At 42.7% G+C, this 17,578-nt stretch overlaps 1 protein-coding gene across 7 annotated transcripts in view; it reads left to right on the forward strand.

Moving 5' to 3' along the window:
* LOC101174586 (low-density lipoprotein receptor-related protein 1) overlaps positions 1-17,578 on the forward strand; it is a 118,190-nt gene that overhangs the window by 74,620 nt on the left and 25,992 nt on the right. For all 7 annotated transcript variants that reach the window (XM_020703484.2, XM_020703487.2, XM_020703488.2 and 4 more), the window contains exons 24-41: positions 1,451-1,648; positions 2,358-2,562; positions 2,680-2,844; positions 2,914-3,158; positions 3,967-4,098; positions 4,782-5,009; positions 8,056-8,230; positions 10,508-10,602; positions 10,681-10,830; positions 10,904-11,044; positions 11,232-11,357; positions 11,455-11,586; positions 11,688-11,822; positions 12,872-13,001; positions 13,086-13,212; positions 13,307-13,458; positions 13,550-13,674; positions 14,416-14,790. In XM_020703484.2, coding sequence (XP_020559143.2) covers positions 1,451-1,648; positions 2,358-2,562; positions 2,680-2,844; positions 2,914-3,158; positions 3,967-4,098; positions 4,782-5,009; positions 8,056-8,230; positions 10,508-10,602; positions 10,681-10,830; positions 10,904-11,044; positions 11,232-11,357; positions 11,455-11,586; positions 11,688-11,822; positions 12,872-13,001; positions 13,086-13,212; positions 13,307-13,458; positions 13,550-13,674; positions 14,416-14,790 — 3,036 coding nt within the window. The remainder of the gene's footprint in view (positions 1-1,450; positions 1,649-2,357; positions 2,563-2,679; positions 2,845-2,913; positions 3,159-3,966; positions 4,099-4,781; positions 5,010-8,055; positions 8,231-10,507; positions 10,603-10,680; positions 10,831-10,903; positions 11,045-11,231; positions 11,358-11,454; positions 11,587-11,687; positions 11,823-12,871; positions 13,002-13,085; positions 13,213-13,306; positions 13,459-13,549; positions 13,675-14,415; positions 14,791-17,578) is intronic.

Consider the following 17,578-nt stretch of genomic DNA (forward strand, 5'->3'; position numbering starts at 1 on the left):
CGCGTCGGTGTGCACACTCACATTGGTGCCCTTTGTTTAGTCACGTCGCGCGCGAAATTCGTCCCGGTGTGTACGGGCCTTTAGTCTGCCCCCCACCCCAGTTCTGGGTGTGGTTTTACTCCATTTGTTCAAAGTCCACTCCGATCATCTTTTGGTCTATATTACAAACATGGTCTTTTAACTATTATTATGCTTTTTTTAGCCACAATTTAAAAATCTGTTGTTTTTTAGGACACTTTCTGCAGAGCGGCAGGAGTTCATTATAAATTTGCTTCTGAGTTGTGGGCGGGACCTCTGGTTCATAGTAACCCCGCCCCCCTTCCCCTCACTGTTGCTTAGTGCTTAGAGCTCGGAATAGGGAGCTTGTGGGCTTGTGGGCAAACAAGATTTTCTGTCTTCTCTTGATTCACAATAATTTAAATAAAGAAAAACTCAGAACTGCAATTTTGAACTTAAATTTCTTGAGATATGTCCTCCATCATCAGAATAATGCCACAAGAACATGTTAAAAACACAATTTTCATTGGACACAGACTTTAAAATGTGTAAACTTTCCAAGAAGAATCTGTAATTGGGTAAAAACTGAAACAAATCGCAGAAAGACTGAACAAAGAGAAAAAAAAGGAAAAGAAGGATCAAGAAAGATTCGCTTTTGCAAGTCTAAAATTTAAAACATTGATGGTGGTTTGGTCAGTATGATAATGCGGGGTTAGTTTTAGATTGGTTTGTAATGGTTTAGGAGGGAAGTGAAGTGGAGCTCGCCATAACTGGCTTTTGCCTTCTCTTTAGCTTCACAGAAAAGAAGAAACATAAAATGAGAAGGAGACTTTTGATGAGATAGGTAAAAAGATTGATCTTATAAAGATTGATCTTGCTGACATTAGGATTTCATGAAAAAGCCTTAAACATCAAAATGAATTGAAACGCTTACTGACGAGGTCATCACAAGGACAGCTCGTAGAAGAAAAAAACTGCTCAGTCACTTTAAAAAAAACAGCTTTCAATTTATCATCTGCATAAAACCTACTATACTTATCACTCTGCAGCATGCAGTCAATGAGGAAACATGAATTTCTGCTGCTGCTCTCAGCCAGCTCTTGGAGAGCAGCAGCTGCTCGTTCATCCTGCTGCCTGTCTGGCTGCCTGTTAGGGACAGATAACTCCGGTCTTATTTACACCGTGTTTTCATTCCCCCGGATTAAAGCCACATTCAACATACAGTAGCCCCTCTGTAAAAGCCCTGGTACATGGGTGCAGAGTCTTTCTGCAGTTTTTTATCATTCATTTAGGAGCTTTTAGGATTAACTCTTGGCACATTTTTAAAGGTTTTTAGCATTTGATTTACTAACAGGGGAAAAAAATTAAGCCCAGATAGGTAGCTAGCATGTTCATTTTAATCCTAAATTGAAAGTTTGATTGTCCTTTTTTTTTTTTTTTTTTTTTTTCACAGATCCCTTCAAACCCTTTATCATTTTCTCAAACCGCCATGAGATCCGCCGCATCGACCTGAATAAAGGAGAGTTCAGCGTTTTGGTCCCTGGCCTCAGAAACACCATTGCCCTGGACTTCCACCTCAGCCAGAGCGCCCTCTATTGGACCGATGTGGTGGAAGATAAGATCTACCGAGGGAAGCTGTCTGAGAACGGAGGTGAGTGGCTCATTACTTTATGTGGAGCATGCAAAGATCACTGGTGATTAGTGTCATGAAATGATGTTCGACAAGTCTGTACCGGTGTTGAGTAGCTTTATGTTTATGTTGTTTGCCTTGTTTACACTCCACAACCCATGGGCTTTGTTTTCATTGCTCCAGACAGGATGATGACTCATCCTAAATAATTACTCATCACTCTGATTAGGGAGCCGGAGGGAAATTAGAGGGTTTGAAAGAGGCTGGGAGCTGCATCTGTTTTGCTCTGACACCACAAATTAAGTTTTTAAGACCCACTCTGTAATTGTAATGTCATTACCTTCCAAACTCTGCTACTGTTTTATTTTATGTGCTGTTATCTCCCATCACGACATCTAAACAGGAGGATGACAAGAACTGGGAGTTGGATGCTGTGTTTGTCTTTGCACAGTCTGTAGTTACTTTAGCCAAGCAGATGCCATTGTGCAATCCTAAACTTTAGCCAAGAAAACCCTGAAGGGGGCTAATTTTAAATAACACAGGGTAAAAAATTCAACAAAAGAAAGATGTTTTTTCTTCCAGTCAATTATAATTTATTCAGATTTTCTACAACATAAAAGATAAACAGAAAAGTATCTCAACCCAACATCTACAATTTATTTTACATTGATGGGGTTAAAATTGATAGGTTAACAAAGAGACTGACTAACGCCTTCCATTCTTCTCCCAGCTTTGACCAGCTTTGATGTGGTAATCCAGTACGGGCTGGCTACACCTGAAGGTCTGGCAGTGGACTGGATCGCAGGAAACATCTACTGGGTGGAAAGCAACCTGGATCAGATTGAGGTGGCCAAGTTGGATGGGACCATGAGGACCACGCTGCTGGCTGGGGAGGTGGAGCATCCTCGAGCTATTGCTCTTGACCCTCGAGACGGGTAACGTCTCCTATGGTTGCAAGGAGATTTCTGTCTCATGTGTTGTTACACTATTTGTCTGGATGACTTTTACCCAAAGGAATCTGTTGTTTTGCTTATCCTTCTGTTTTAACGTAGAATCCTCTTCTGGACTGACTGGGATGCCAGTCTGCCAAGAATTGAAGCTGCATCCATGAGTGGGGAAGGCAGGAAGACCATCCACAAGGAGACAGGCAATGGAGGCTGGCCAAATGGACTCACTGTGGACTATCTGGAGAGGCGCATCCTTTGGATCGATGCCAGGTCAGAAAATAGAGGAACACATCTCCTTTAATGGTACGTTATCACTAAAAAATGTTTTTTTCTTCTCAGATCTGACGCCATTTATTCAGCCAAGTATGATGGTTCTGGGCTGATTGAAGTTCTGAGGGGCCATGAATACCTGTCCCATCCTTTTGCCGTTACTATGTATGGTGGAGAGGTTTACTGGACAGACTGGAGGACCAACACACTGGCCAAAGCAAACAAGTGGACCGGCGCCAACGTCACTGTGGTGCAAAGAACCAACACCCAACCATTTGATCTCCAAGTCTATCATCCATCCAGACAGCCTCAGGGTGAGTGCTGCAGTCACTAACACTGACCGATGAATGGATGGCATGTAAAACCTAGTTATTTGAATATATTTCTAACCCTGGTGGTTCTGGCAGAGATTCACAGCTGGACTTAAACAAATGTTAGTCTGTACTGAACTTTGTGTTTCTGACCACAGCACCTTCTCCTAGTCGCTCTCTCAATCATGGAAAGTGCTCAATGGCAGATCTCAGGCGGGTCTTTACATGTGCCTTCTTATTTGTAAGAAATGTATTCCAATACAGTTGTTAAGAGAAAAAAAAACCCTGACTACAGAGATAAAAAGTACATTTAAACCAGTGGGTAACATGCAGGTAGCAAAAACTGACTTGCATTAGTGTCAAGCTGTGAAGTGCTAATTTATTGACTCCAGTTACTTTTGTTTTGACACTGTTTCCACACAGGAAGTCAGTTGGTCAGAACCAAATAACCTCTTTTATGATAGAGACTGAAAAACCTTTTCAGAAACCAAAAAAAAACATTTTTTTTCCTCTTCAATTCCTTTCAGGGTCTCATGACTCACCATCTATTACATTTTTTTTTCATTTTCTATGCAGTATAGAGTTTCAGCTGAGTTGCTGCCATATATTGTATTTAGTTCCATGTTTGAAGAGTTATGATGTGTGTTTTTACATTTAAAACGATCAGTCTGTATTTTTTTTCCACATTTTCAAATGTTTTTATTCTGTTTCTGCTTTTATTCATATTTTGGAGAGACAGTTGGTTTGGTTCATTGCCTTACTGGAGAGCTTATAGTTTCTGTCTTCTTTTTCCATACTCACCCCCCTGCAGCTCCAAATCCATGTGCCCCTAAAGATGGCAAGGAGCTGTGCTCTCACCTGTGTCTCATCAACTACAATCAGACGTTCTCGTGCGCCTGTCCCCACCTCATGAAGCTTGGCCCAGACAAACGCACTTGTTACGGTAAGTTTTTGATTGAAGGCGTTTTATTTCGTTAATTTGTGTTGTTGTCTGGGCAGGCCTGCTGTGCAACACTTTGGTTTAGGGCTGCATGTGTGTGCGCAACTGAAGAATCCACACTCCTGCTCCCTTTGTTGTGTCAGCTGAGAGGTGTGCTAAGTGAAAGCCTGTTTATTCAGCGTGTGAATTTAGTATTCCAGGCAGCAGTCTTCTTTTTCTTCAGGGGTATTGGAAGCACGCCTGATGCAGACATTAGCCATAACCCTCCTCGCCCATCAGTTAGTCTGGGCCAGCTGAAGCGACTCAGTGGCGTCAGTCCCTCAGTCCCCTCTCCATTTCTCTTCACCTTTCCTCTTTCCATCATCCAAACTGCACAGTTTAAGTATAACTGACTGGTGAAGCTGTAATAATGTTGTACTTATTGAATTCACACTTGCCGCCATGGCTGCGCTATTGAGTTAGAGGGCCAGACCCAGTCATTTGAGTCATAGATGCAATTGCATTAACTTGGTTGCTCAAGTGGCAGAAATAATGTGCAGAAACACTCATCCATCCAGAAGCCATTTATCTTTAAATCTGGCATTAATGTGTTCTCCTGAGGTCCATTTTTGACTCCTAGTTGCATTTACCACTCGATTATCCACAGGGGGCTGATGGATGCTTGTCTGCTCTCTTGTCCTCGGCAGAGTCGCGGCAGTTTTTGCTGTACGCTCGGCAGATAGAAATCAGGGGAGTGGACATTGACAACCCCTACTATAACTACATTATCTCCTTCACCGTCCCGGACATCGACAACGTGACCGTGGTGGATTACGATGCTCTCGAGCATCGAATCTACTGGTCAGACGTCCGAACTCAGACCATCAAGAGAGCTTTCATCAACGGCACTGGAGTTGAGACTGTGGTGTCTGCTGGTAAGGAGTCAGTGTGTTCCTTAAAGATTTCTTTTTTACAATATTTATTACTTTTACAGAAGTTGTGCTTCTGTCATTATTGTTAAGATTGCTGGTAAGTTAATATTCCTAAAATAGGCCTTATTTTATGTTCATTCAAACGTACTGACACTAAAAACCTGTATAAATCAATAAAAAGCTGATTCGCTTCCCCTGAAGGGAAATGCTGAGAGGTGAACAACAACATTTTATTTGGCTACTACAGCATTCCTTACAACAAAGAAATATATAAAAGCTCAATTTTTGTGAGAACCAGAAATCTGTCATAAATTTCGATTGCTCTTCAAAGTCTTGAACAGATTTCCAAAGGTTTTTTTTAACCTAAAACTCATTTTTTCCCTCATAATTCTGTTTGGTTACAAACTGCTGCAAATAATGGAAAAAAAGGCAGATTTTTCATTGATCATCACTTGTAAATTTCATTAAATAGTGTAAAACTAAGTGTAGAATAGTTCAAGATAGATTTACATTTTTAAAACTTTTATACAAGTGCATAAAGCCACAACTATAGGAAGTTAAGAAACTCAGCACATTTTGAGGAAACCTGTGAATTCATACCTTTTGTGGAGATTTGCTTGCTGTCCGATTATGAGATGATGCTTTATTAAAGATGTTTTTCTGAGGATCATGTATTTATTTTTATTTTATGTGCTTTGCAGCAGTTAAAATAACTCATGAACACAGTCATCGGTGTGTACCTATTCTAAAAGAAGTTCGGACTTCCAGTTTCCTGATTCCTGCCATCGAAATGCTGCAGGAAGACAATCTCCTGTTCTTCAGGGCCTCTGTCTCCCCACTGTTAGAGCACCTCTCTGCTTTAGCAGAGAGGTGCTCTAACAAATTCAAATCAAAACAAAAATTACATTACATTTTTTTTATTTGCTTTTTTGATTTGAAATGGTTTATTTCAAGCAATCAAATAAGAATACACAAAATAATACAATCATCAGTTATACATTCATACAACGACGAATGATAATTAGATAATTAAATAAAATAAGTCAATACATGACTTTGAAAATTTGATTTGAAAGAGGATTGGAAGAAGCTTATGCTTATAGGAATCCAATCCCCCACTCAACACCACTCATAACCGACAAGAACAAAATTAAACATTTGACATTATAACGTTAACACACTACATACACAAGACAAAGACAGACAAACATGCCCAAACACTCCGACCACACCCACGTAAAAGAAAAGATAAAAAAGGAAGAAAGAAACAGAAAACCTCAGCTGAAAAAGAAACAAGAACAAATCAAAACATACCAACAACAAAATTAACTATCCAAACAATTTATCTAGAAGAAAAAAAAATAAGGTTTCTATGTCTTAAACTGGGGTCACCTGTATTTTTCACCCCTGTTCCCATCATACATTTGGGGTTTTTGTCAAAAAATGTTTTCTAGAAAGAAAGAAAGTAAACATCACATAATACACATAAAGAGATTATAACCAACACAGCCTTGTTCTGCTAGTGGAGGTTAACACAGTCGTCAAAAAATCTTTCTTGTGATTCTTATAAAATGAGTTCCTTAAAAAGAGTCAAAACTGTTTTAAGTGTCAGATAAAGAAGGTTTAATTGTTAGCTTTTTCATGGAAAATAATTCAAGATGCGTTACTGGAAAAAAAAGACCAATTGGAAGCAGGGAGGCGTTGAATGACCCGCAGGCGCTACCCGCCCTTGCCACCCCTCCCATTGGCCCCTTTTCTTTTCTTTTTTTTTTTCCTGTCCAGCATCACAGATTGCTGCTGAGTGCCTCTTGTGATAGACATGTTGTGCTTTTACAATCGGGGCTGTTTGTTACTCTTCGAGTGCTTTAACATAAACCCCTTTTGTAATTAAAAATAACTTTATTGTGTTTTAGTCGCTCGGACAAGATGGGGGGGGGGGGGGGATGATAATACAAGCTCATGGGATAAGTATCATGTATAACTTGCATTACATGCATTGATGCTCATGCACACACGCACCATCAAGCGGCACCAGCGCAACTGTTTACAAGTCTTGAGGGTATCTATGCAAATTAACATAATCCATAGAAGACTTCCTGCCACCCATCACTCTGACCGGCACCTCCTCGTGCAAACAGGCATGAATACCGAAACATGGGATTGCACGTCCGACAAATATACAAATAAAACTTTCACCATCCTGTGCAACCATTTTATTTTTTGGTCACCTTGTGATGACGAACAGGTGTAATTTTTACAAAAAAATCTACAAAAAAATCTTTTTGGCTTTCCCCAGCAACTGAGATTTTTCACAGCCACATCCTAAATATGTTCAGATCATATGTCATATGGTTTATATTTGTTTGAGCCAACAATTCATTTATTTAACAATTAAAAAAATGTCTGTACAGAAAAACGTGCAAGCAGCAGGCAAGCTCACCATGCTAGAACCGCTCAGAATGTACAACTACTTTCATTATTTTTCCCAAGTAGCTTCCAAAAGATGCTCAAGGAGTTAAGAGGCGATAGATCAAAATCTCTAGCGGCAGTTCAATTTGTAGAAGGTACTAAAGTTATTTATTTATTTATTTATTCATTCGGTTGTAATTTTAGACTTAATCTGGTGGCGTGAGTGACATTGTGTGAGGTCGCTTGAACTACAGTTTTCTCTTCTCATATTGAGTGAAAATTTGAAAATCGACAATTTTCATAATGTTAAAAAAATTATTTTCACCAGACATTTGATGCATGCAATTTTTGGGGAGTTTTGGAGTATGTGGTCACATTTTCGCTCAAAAGTGACTTAAAAACGAAGAATTGCTAAAGCAAAATGGTCATTGCATTCTAGTACTGCTGCACAGCAGAATTAAAAAATGACAGGAACCCAACAAATGAGAACAAAATAAAAGATTTCAGTTGGGCTTGAACATTGAACAGAGTTGAAGTTTGTCTCCCGTCTTCATCATAAAACTGACACCCAGTTCAGTTCTGTTGCACTCATTTCTTATCTCAAAAGTCTGTTATCCGTAATTATGTTTTCTCTCTTCAGATCTGCCCAACACTCACGGTCTGGCAGTGGACTGGGTGTCCAGGAACCTGTTCTGGACCAGTTATGATGCCAATAAGAAACAGATCAACGTTGCCAGACTGGACGGCTCCTTCAAAAACGCCGTCATCCAGGGGTTGGACAAACCGCACTGCCTGGTGCTACATCCTACACTCGGGTTAGACACACACACACAAATGCACACACACACAATCGTAAAGCTGTCACATCCCTTTGGGCTAAATTTCTCAGAAGTTGATCTTTGATACCCCTAATATTAAAAAACAACTAAAATGCTGACCAGAATGAAAAGTCTGGCTGTCAGCTTCGCCTCCACATGCAGTTTGTCTGTCGACTGCTGCTAAGCTTTGAGTGTCCCCTGTCGGACCTTGGACCATCTGTCCCCTACCCCTTCCCTGGTGGGGGGTACGGGGCCATTGGCAAAGGCGGCCGTGTCCCCTTGGTGCCGGTTTCCTAGGCCCGGTGGTGCTCTCTCCGTGCGGGGAGGGGGTTCACATTACACCTGAGCCGGGGGTGTCCGTGTCCCTGGGGAGTGAGTTCTGGTCCTTGCCCCTGAGCGCTGGGCCCCGCCAAATTTCCAACTGTGCCCGAGCCTGGTCGGGCCATGTTTACAGCACCCCTTGTGGGCCCCCTTTTTCCCCGGGGTGCTCCCCTCCTGGGCGGGGGCGGCTGGCCCCTGCCTTGCTCCGCCCTGGACCAACCATGGGGCGGGTGGGTTGCTGCCTGGAGTGCGGAGCGGGTCTCCCTTGGGGGGTCCTGGCTCGTACCTGGGGTTGGGGCGGGGGGATGCCCAGAAATCCTGGGTGGTGATGGGGTGCTCGTCTGGGGCTGTGGGCGCCCTTTTCGGGTGGGGCATTGGGCTCTCCCGGCGCGGCGGGGGGGCTGGTTGGGCTGGGGCGGCGCTCTCTTTTCCCCCCGTGCCTCCCTGCTCTCTGGCTCTGGGGGCCTCGCGGCGGTCCTTCTGGCCCTGGCCTGGGTGGCGGATTTGGTCGCCCGGGGGGGCGGGTGTTCCCTGCCTGCTGCCGTGTGGCGTTGAGGGGTTCCGGCTGCCGCTGCTGCTGCGGCGGGGGTCTTGGTGTGGGGGTGACTGGGCACTCTCCTTCCTTCTTTTCACATTCCACCATCCATTTTAGAAGAACATAAACACTCACCTGAGCACAGGTGTTAGCTCACCTTTGCACTAATAGTTTGCATGATTGCCGCCCTTTTTGTACTACATTTGAAGCTTACCGTAATGATAAACAACCAGTAAACTTGCTGCTCTATGCTGCTTCATGGTCTTATCCCCCCCTCCTGTTATCACCCTCCTACGCCCCCCTCTCTCTAACATCCCTCTCTCTTCTTCCCTCCTTTCCTTTTCCGTCCGGTCCAACACCAAAGATTCTCAAACATGATTGAAATTAATAAAGTTTGGCCTCAATTACAATTACAGGGGTTTATTCAGACATACCTTTGGTTTGTCTGAAGATTAATAACCCCTGTTGTTAAAGTAAAATACGTCCAACACAAGAGGCCCTCACTTCTCATCTGCCTGCCCAGCTGTTGGACAGGACAAGTTAAAAAAAAAAAAAAAAGCTTTTAGTGCCCCAGTCTATTCTCTGACACCGCCCCCCCACTTGTTGTCTCCCTCTTTCATTATTAGAAAATCTGTTTGCATTTGCGATTAAATAAGCTTTTATATGAATTTTTAAGAGCTGTCTGTTATTTTTTCCGATCTCCTCAATCTTCATCTCAGTGTTTATTCAGCATCATTCCTCTTCCTGCCTCTCTCTTTAAACATTCATTTCCAACCCCTTATGAACGCCCCCCAGCTCCGAACAAAACCTGGATTCAATCTCCCCCTATTCTAACAAAGCTCTGTATTTATAGCTGCACTTTTCTTCATGTGCCTTTAGAATTTAAGACTTGTGAATAAAAGGTTGCGTTTTTGTTTACTCCCACATTTCTTGGAAGAACGCGAGCCATTAAACTAGAAGTATGATCGCGTCACAAGGGGAAAAATGAGAAGCAGATGTTAGATCCACATGCTTAGACTGTCTGCTCTTCCTGCCGCGCAAACACACCAGCGAGAGTGGGTGGAGTCAAAGACAGACAGGCCAAAGTATATGCCTTTGAATAAAATAACAGGACCATGAAGGAGTTTAGAAGGCACAGAGGGTTTATTTAAACACATTTGACAAATATATTGAAAGGTAGGGTGGAAACAATCTATTGACAAGTGCACCAACACAGTAAAAGTCTCTGTAAATGCAGTGGCCGTTATCCAACAATCAGTCAACAGAATAAAGCCATAAAAGCATTAGATAATAAAGATAACAATAACTCAATGCAAATAAAGGTTAGATTGAGGACAGCATGGTTTGGATCCAGTTCAAAAGCTCCTATAATTGCTTGTTTCTCTACTAAACTCTTATTTTCTGTGACCCACCATCAGGAAGTTGTACTGGACAGATGGGGATAACATCAGCATGGCCAACACAGACGGCACCAACCGCAGCATCCTCTTCACCAACCAGAAAGGGCCTGTCGGTGAGAGTCGGCTGCTTTCCCTCCTCTGTTGTGCTCAGTCCTGACACTGCAGGTGATCCCGCTGCTGCTGTTTTCCAGGCCTCTCCATTGATTTCGACACAGAGCAGCTTTACTGGATCAGTTCAGGAAACAGCACCATTAATCGTTGTAAGCTGGATGGCTCAGCACTGGAGGTGCTGGAAGGAGCTAAGGGCAAGCTGATCAAGGCCACTGCTCTGGCCATCATGGGTAAACATTTTAGTTATTTCAGTAACTAAAACATGTATTGTGATGATTTTAAAAAGTATGTCGTGTCCTGCAGGGGATAAGTTATGGTGGGCAGACCAAGGAACAGACCAGATAGGAACCTGTGACAAGAAAAATGGTGGCAACTGGAAAGTCTTGAGGAACAACACTTCTCCGTTGATGCACATGAAGATCTACAATGAAACAGTGCAGAAAGGTGCCAAATGAGTTGCCTTTTTGTTGTAGCATCTGTTACATTTGTCCCAAGGGACACTTAGAGAAAAGGGTTGGAGGAAAATCTTTTTTTTGTCCTTTAGAAGGTCTGTTATGTTTACCTAACGCACAGCTGCCTCTGCAAGTGTTACTCACTTTGTGTGTCTGTCCTTGTGATTTTCTGTTCCCAGGCACCAATCTGTGCAGTAATAACAATGGAGACTGTTCGCAGCTGTGCCTTCCCACCTCCAAATCTACCAGAGCGTGCATGTGCACCGCAGGATACAGCCTGCGAAGGGAGAAGCAATCCTGTGAAGGTGCAGGCAGGGGTCTTGACTGGGGTTCAACAGGAATTAAAAAGACATTAGAGTCATGCAAAACAGTCATGAAACATTGAGCTTTTTTCTTGTGCAGGTGTTGGCTCTTTCCTGCTGTACTCTGTGCACGAGGGCATCCGAGGCATTCCTTTGGACCCAGCAGACAAGTCTGATGCATTGGTACCGGTATCTGGCACCTCCTTGGCTGTTGGCATAGATTTCCATGCTGGTAAGACTTTTATTTTCCACAATAACTTTGCAGCTCTTGTAAATATGCAAAAGCTTCATTTTGTTGTTTTTGCCATTTCATTGTTCTTCTTTTCCTCCCAGAAAATGATACAATCTACTGGGTGGACATGGGCCTCAGTACCATCAGCAGGGCTAAGAGAGACCAGACCTGGAGGGAGGACGTGGTGACCAACGGCATTGGCAGGGTGGAGGGCATTGCTGTCGACTGGATTGCTGGTAAGAGACACTGCAGATGTACTAAATATGCACTGAAATCTCAGAAAATTAAAAAAGGGAAAAAATGAGACCAAATAATTTAATTTTATTGGAACAGGACATAAATAAAGCTTTTAAATATGAAACAGAGAGAACATTTGTGCCTTTTTAAAAAAAAAAAAAAAAGGATTGTGTAAGAATGCCACAAGAGTTATGTTCTTTCACACTGCAGCACTGCATGATCCACATTCTAACTGCAACCACAGCAAGGGCTAAAAGTATTTCTCAGAAAATGGTAGCGTGTTTTCTACATCCAGAGAGTAAATATAAATGACCCTGCATATTTGTTTGTGTAAGATGGACAGTAACCAGGAGGAACATTTCTGTCTGGCAAATTTTCTGGATGGAATTCACCCTGAGGACTAAAGATAAGACAGGCTCTTCTTGAAGAAGCATGGCTCCCTCGTAAAACAGTGAATATTTTTACTCTGGCCTTTAGAAAACTTATTTGATTTACATTTTCTAAGCATCCAAACTTTCTTGGACATATATTTGCAGCTTATGGTTTCAAAGTCTCACTCCAATCATTTTTGGATGTTTGGATGTATTGTATTGTAAAAAAAAACAATTATGGTGATGCCGTTTTTAGGCAAAAATAAAAAGCCTGGTTTCTAAGACATAGTTTCTGCAGAGCAGCAAGAGTTCATTAGACATTTACTTCTAAGTTGTGGGCCAAAGACTGCCCCCATTCCCATTATCCCTCTCTTTACACACTCCCCCACTAGCTTACAGCCCATCACAGCCCCTAGCTAACATTAGTGGTGCATCCACAATGGCGAACCATATTGGAGCTATCCAGTCGTACAGTTTTGAGCCAGATGCCAACTTGGAAAAATGAGGCAAAAATATGTTAAAAACACCAAAAAACACCATCTTCATTCATTGGAGTGTTTTATTTTGGCTTCATTATTTAACAAATGTGTTCAAGCAGATGAAATGCCTCTTCAGTGTGCATGCAGCTGGTCACAGATCTGCCATAATTTCAGCTGTGCTCTTCCTGTCCTCCTTAGGAAATATCTACTGGACAGACCAAGGCTTTGATGTCATTGAAGTTGCCCGTCTAAACGGCTCCTTCAGATACGTGGTGATCTCCCAGGGTTTGGACAAACCGCGTGCCATTGCTGTCCATCCTGAGAGAGGGTGGGAAGAAACGCTGCTGCTTTCATTTATTTTAATGTGACCCAAAGAAACCGAAGCACTGATGTTTTTTGCCTCTGCATCCAGGTATCTGTTCTGGACAGAGTGGGGCCAGTATCCTCGCATTGAGAGGTCTCGGCTGGACGGTACACAGAGGGCGGTCCTTGTTAATGTCAGTATCAGCTGGCCCAATGGCATCTCCATTGACTATGAGGTACCAGATAACCCATCAATATTTTATATTTCCGTCACTGAGCCACGCAGCAGAAGATGGACATGTGTGGTCATTTGTGTCTGTATGGCTGCAGGAGGGCCGGTTGTACTGGTGCGACGCCAGGACTGACAAGATCGAGCGCATTAATCTGGAGACTGGAGAAAACCGGGAGATGGTGCTGGCCAGTAACAACATGGACATGTTCTCCGTGTCTGTTTTTGAGAGTTATATCTACTGGAGTGACAGGTCAGCAGGCAGAAATTTTGAGCCTCACTTTTGGAGGATGCTGTGGTCGCTCTGCATCTTTAATGATGTTCGTGTGTTTGCTGTCATACAGGACGCATGCTAACGGCTCCATAAAGAGAGGCAACAAGGACAACGCCACAGACTCCGTCTCACTGAGAACTGGCATCGGAGTGCAGCTCAAAGACATCAAGGTCTTTAACAGAGCCAGGCAGCAGGGTGAGCAACATCTGTCCACTAATATGTCATTTTTCAATGGTAACTAGACAATTTGAATGCCACAGAAAACAGTTTAGGCCACCTCAAAGTTTTATTTCTTGTAACTCTTTGTCTTTTTTGAAAAAGAATGTTTTTAAAACACCAAATAAAGCTCTGAAATTTTCTAATATTTCACTTTTTACTTCAGAATTATTTGTTCTAGAATTTTATTTCGAACCTGGCCTAATTAGATTTTTAATTCAAAAAGTAATCCCTGATTTGTAACTATCTCAGAATGCTGAGAGAAAAATGTCCGATTTTTTTAGACTGAAATTATAAGGCAGAAAGTTTTGATTTATTTTCACTGAAATAATTTAGTAAATAATAACTATAATAATTTTGGCTTAAATCTATGAATGAATGAAGGAATCTTTGATTCATGTATTCATTGTTTTAACATAATCAATATGTCTGTATTTAAACCAAAACATTGTCAGAAAACACTTTTGATTTCTGGAATTCATGTCAAAATGTCAACTTTTCCTCTAAAACCTCCACTTAAACTGCATCATTATTATACATTTTTTATTTCAAAAATAAATTTTAGGACTTTGGGTTTCCTTTGAATTCTGTTCCTCAAAATTCTGATAAGAGAAAAGCAAAAGACAGAGTTGTCTGTCGACCATTTCACTCTTTCTGGGTGTTCTAATCCATAGAAAACAAGAGCAACCACCACCTCTCAAATTGTGTGTCTCTTTCCAGGAACAAATGTGTGCAAAAACAACAATGGTGGCTGTCAGCAGCTCTGCCTTTACCGCGGCAACAACCAGCGCACCTGTGCCTGCGCTCATGGCATGCTGGCTGAGGACGGCCGCGGCTGCCGTGACTATGATGGCTACCTTCTCTACTCTGAGCGCACTATACTCAAGAGCGTCCACCTGTCCGATGAAAACAACCTGAACGCGCCCATCAAACCTTTTGAGGACCCGGAGCACATGAAGAACGTCATAGCACTCTCGTTTGACCACAGAGGAGGGGGAGGGAAAGGAGCCAACCGCATCTTCTTCAGTGACATTCACTTTGGAAACATCCAGCAGATCAGTGACGATGGATCCGACCGCAAGACGATTGTAGAGAGTGAGTTTTTTTTATTCTCGCACGTTTCTTCTCTTGTTGTCAGCCAGCCTCACCCCACTGGTTTCCTCTGTTTATCCCCTGTTTCCTTTAGGGGTGAGTTTAAAACAGCTACTTTAAATTAATCTTGACTTTTAAAATAAATACTGAATCAGGACATCCATAAATCTGCTTTTTTTTAAACTCCCACTCCAATTATCTATTTTGAAAGCGTTCCCAGTGCTCCTTGAAGTAAAATTTTGTTGTTTTTATTCAAAATCATAATCTAACGCCTCTGAGTTGTGAGCGGGACCCTTGGTGGGGAGTGAGCCTGTGCTCATTTCCCATCATCCTTTTGTTTACATGCTGTTCCACTAGCTTACAGCCCCTCACAACCCCAACCTAACATTAGTGGAGCAAAAAAAAATAGCGAGCAATACTGAAACTATCCAGCTGTTCAGTTTTGACCCAGATACCAGCTCAGACGAGGAAAACAAAGGCGTACATGGATCTAGTTCAGTTGTCTGCAAGTGAATGCATAAGAATGGAGCGGAGCAGGGAGCCGGTTGTAATTTTACACAACTACAAGCTTTTTTAAACTTTTTTTTCCTGCTCCTGATTCATAACGAATTAAAATAGGAAATATTCGGAAATGCAATATTAAGCATAATTTTCTTCATATACGTCCTCCACCATGAGAAAAATGCTTCAAGAACATGTTAAAAACGCCTAAAACACCATTTTCATTGTAGTGGGTATTTACGTAATTCCTTGAAGTTCATTTATTTTTCATTTTTTGTAAAACAAGGTTCATTCAGTTTGTTTTTAATGGAAGAATTGCTGACTTTCTTGATAAAAGTTCCACATTTGTTCAGTTTAAATAATGCATGATGATGTGTTTTATAGAAAAACAAAACGATTTTAAATGGAAATTTGAAAAACACATTGAGGTTTGATTAAATTGATTCAACATTTTGGAAGTTTACTTACTCTTAGAACAAAAACATGTAACCTCCAGATCTGAACAGAAATTGTTTTCTTTCAAGATCCTGCAACTTAAACATGTTCTTTTTTTTCTCCGAGGAGAAACACACACACATGTAAGAGTTTTGAAACGGGCCTTTGTTAGCCTAAATCAAGGACAAAAAACCAACAGGTGCAGAGTTAATGTTTTACCAAAGTATCTTTACTTTAACTGGTTTTACAAGGATTCAGAGTTGGACCTACAACCGCACCTGCAGAAACTCCGTAAACTAGTCATCTTCTTGGACAAAATCCAAAAGGGTAATGTTGTTTAGAGGGCACAGTTGTTTGAGTCAGATTTCCCTGAGCTTCGTTTGTTTGGCGTTGGAATGGACACTGGTGTCGCGTCAGACGGCGGTCGTGGCCAAGGTGGGGCTTGCTCTCTTCACTTTTCTGTTAAACAGCCTTAGTAGATCCTGTCTGAACTTTTGGGACATCAGCACATATAGGATGGGGTTCATTACTGTGGAGGAAGTTGCCATGAGACTTGCGAAGACGCTGAAGGGTCCGTAGCGGGGTGTGGTTCCAGTGGCCCCTGAGCTGTTCTCTGCCAGCAAGGCCAGCGTCAGGCCGTAAGAGGGCAGCCAGCATAGAGTGAACGCCACCACCAGCATGGCTGTCGTTTTTGTCACTTTTCTCTGGTAGCGCTCCACCTGGGGGGCCCTGCCGGCGTGCTGGCTCCTGTAGAGGAACACGTAGATGCTGCTGTACGCCACAGCAATGGTAAATAGAGGAAGCAAGAACGCCATGACAAAGTGAAAAAGTCCATAGATGAGCTGATCCCGGTGAGACAGGAAAGCAAAGCAAGCGAGGCCAACTGGGGTTTGTTTGGGGGTGCCCACTGAGCGGAAAACCAGCTGGGGGATGCCAAGGCAGCAGGCTGGAACCCAGAGCAGCACAGCAGCCATGGTCACCCTGCGAGGGGTGAGCAGGCTGTACGCTCTTGCTGGGTGCACCAAAATCAGATAGCGGGACACGGCGAGCATGGCCAGAGTGAAAACGCTGGCAGAAGAGCACGCAGATCCCAGGAAACCCACCAGACGACACGTGACATTCCCAAAAGGCCACCGCTGCAGGGCTATGCCCACAGTGTGGAACGGGATGGTGAAAAGCAGGAGCAGGTCCGCGGCACTCAGCGCCAACAGGAGGCTGTCTGTGCCAATCCCTTCTGATGGGGTTTGGGGGGACTGTGCAACTAGTCCCAAGCGCCTCCTTTGACGTCCACACAAAATTACAATCACCACCGAGTGTCCAGCAGCACCCAGCAACACAATCAGCGAGTTCAGGATTGGCACAAGGATCTGCTCCACGTTGGCAAGTCCAGAGCTGCTGCCATTCCCGAGCAGAGCGTCCGAGCTCGTAGAGTTCAGACTCATTCTGCAACCGTTCCCACTCAGAAAGTCTTGGTTGAGCCAGTGCACTTACCCTGTCATAAAATAGCTGATAACACGTGGGAATAATGACTCTCCCTGCAAGTCAATGAAGGAGCACTCATAAATAACTATGCACAGATTTCCCACCATTTAACACTGAGGATGTTAATGATTGCCATTAATTATTACTGCCACTCAGGACGTATTTGTTAGACACTTAAAAGCATGCATACTCATTCTGATACATTAAAAACATTTAGCAAAACCATAAATGACCAAACTCATTGAAATTAGTTTTTTTTTGTATTTAACAGCTTTATATGATTAAATCAGAGCAAAGGGGGAAATTAAACAGAATGCCCCTCCGCTGAAGTCACTATACTTCCAGGTTGTTAGCTCCTGCAGGATTCATCCTT

The sequence above is a fragment of the Oryzias latipes genome, chromosome 5, assembly GCF_002234675.1.
Source record: "Oryzias latipes chromosome 5, ASM223467v1".
Classification (NCBI taxonomy): domain Eukaryota; kingdom Metazoa; phylum Chordata; class Actinopteri; order Beloniformes; family Adrianichthyidae; genus Oryzias; species Oryzias latipes.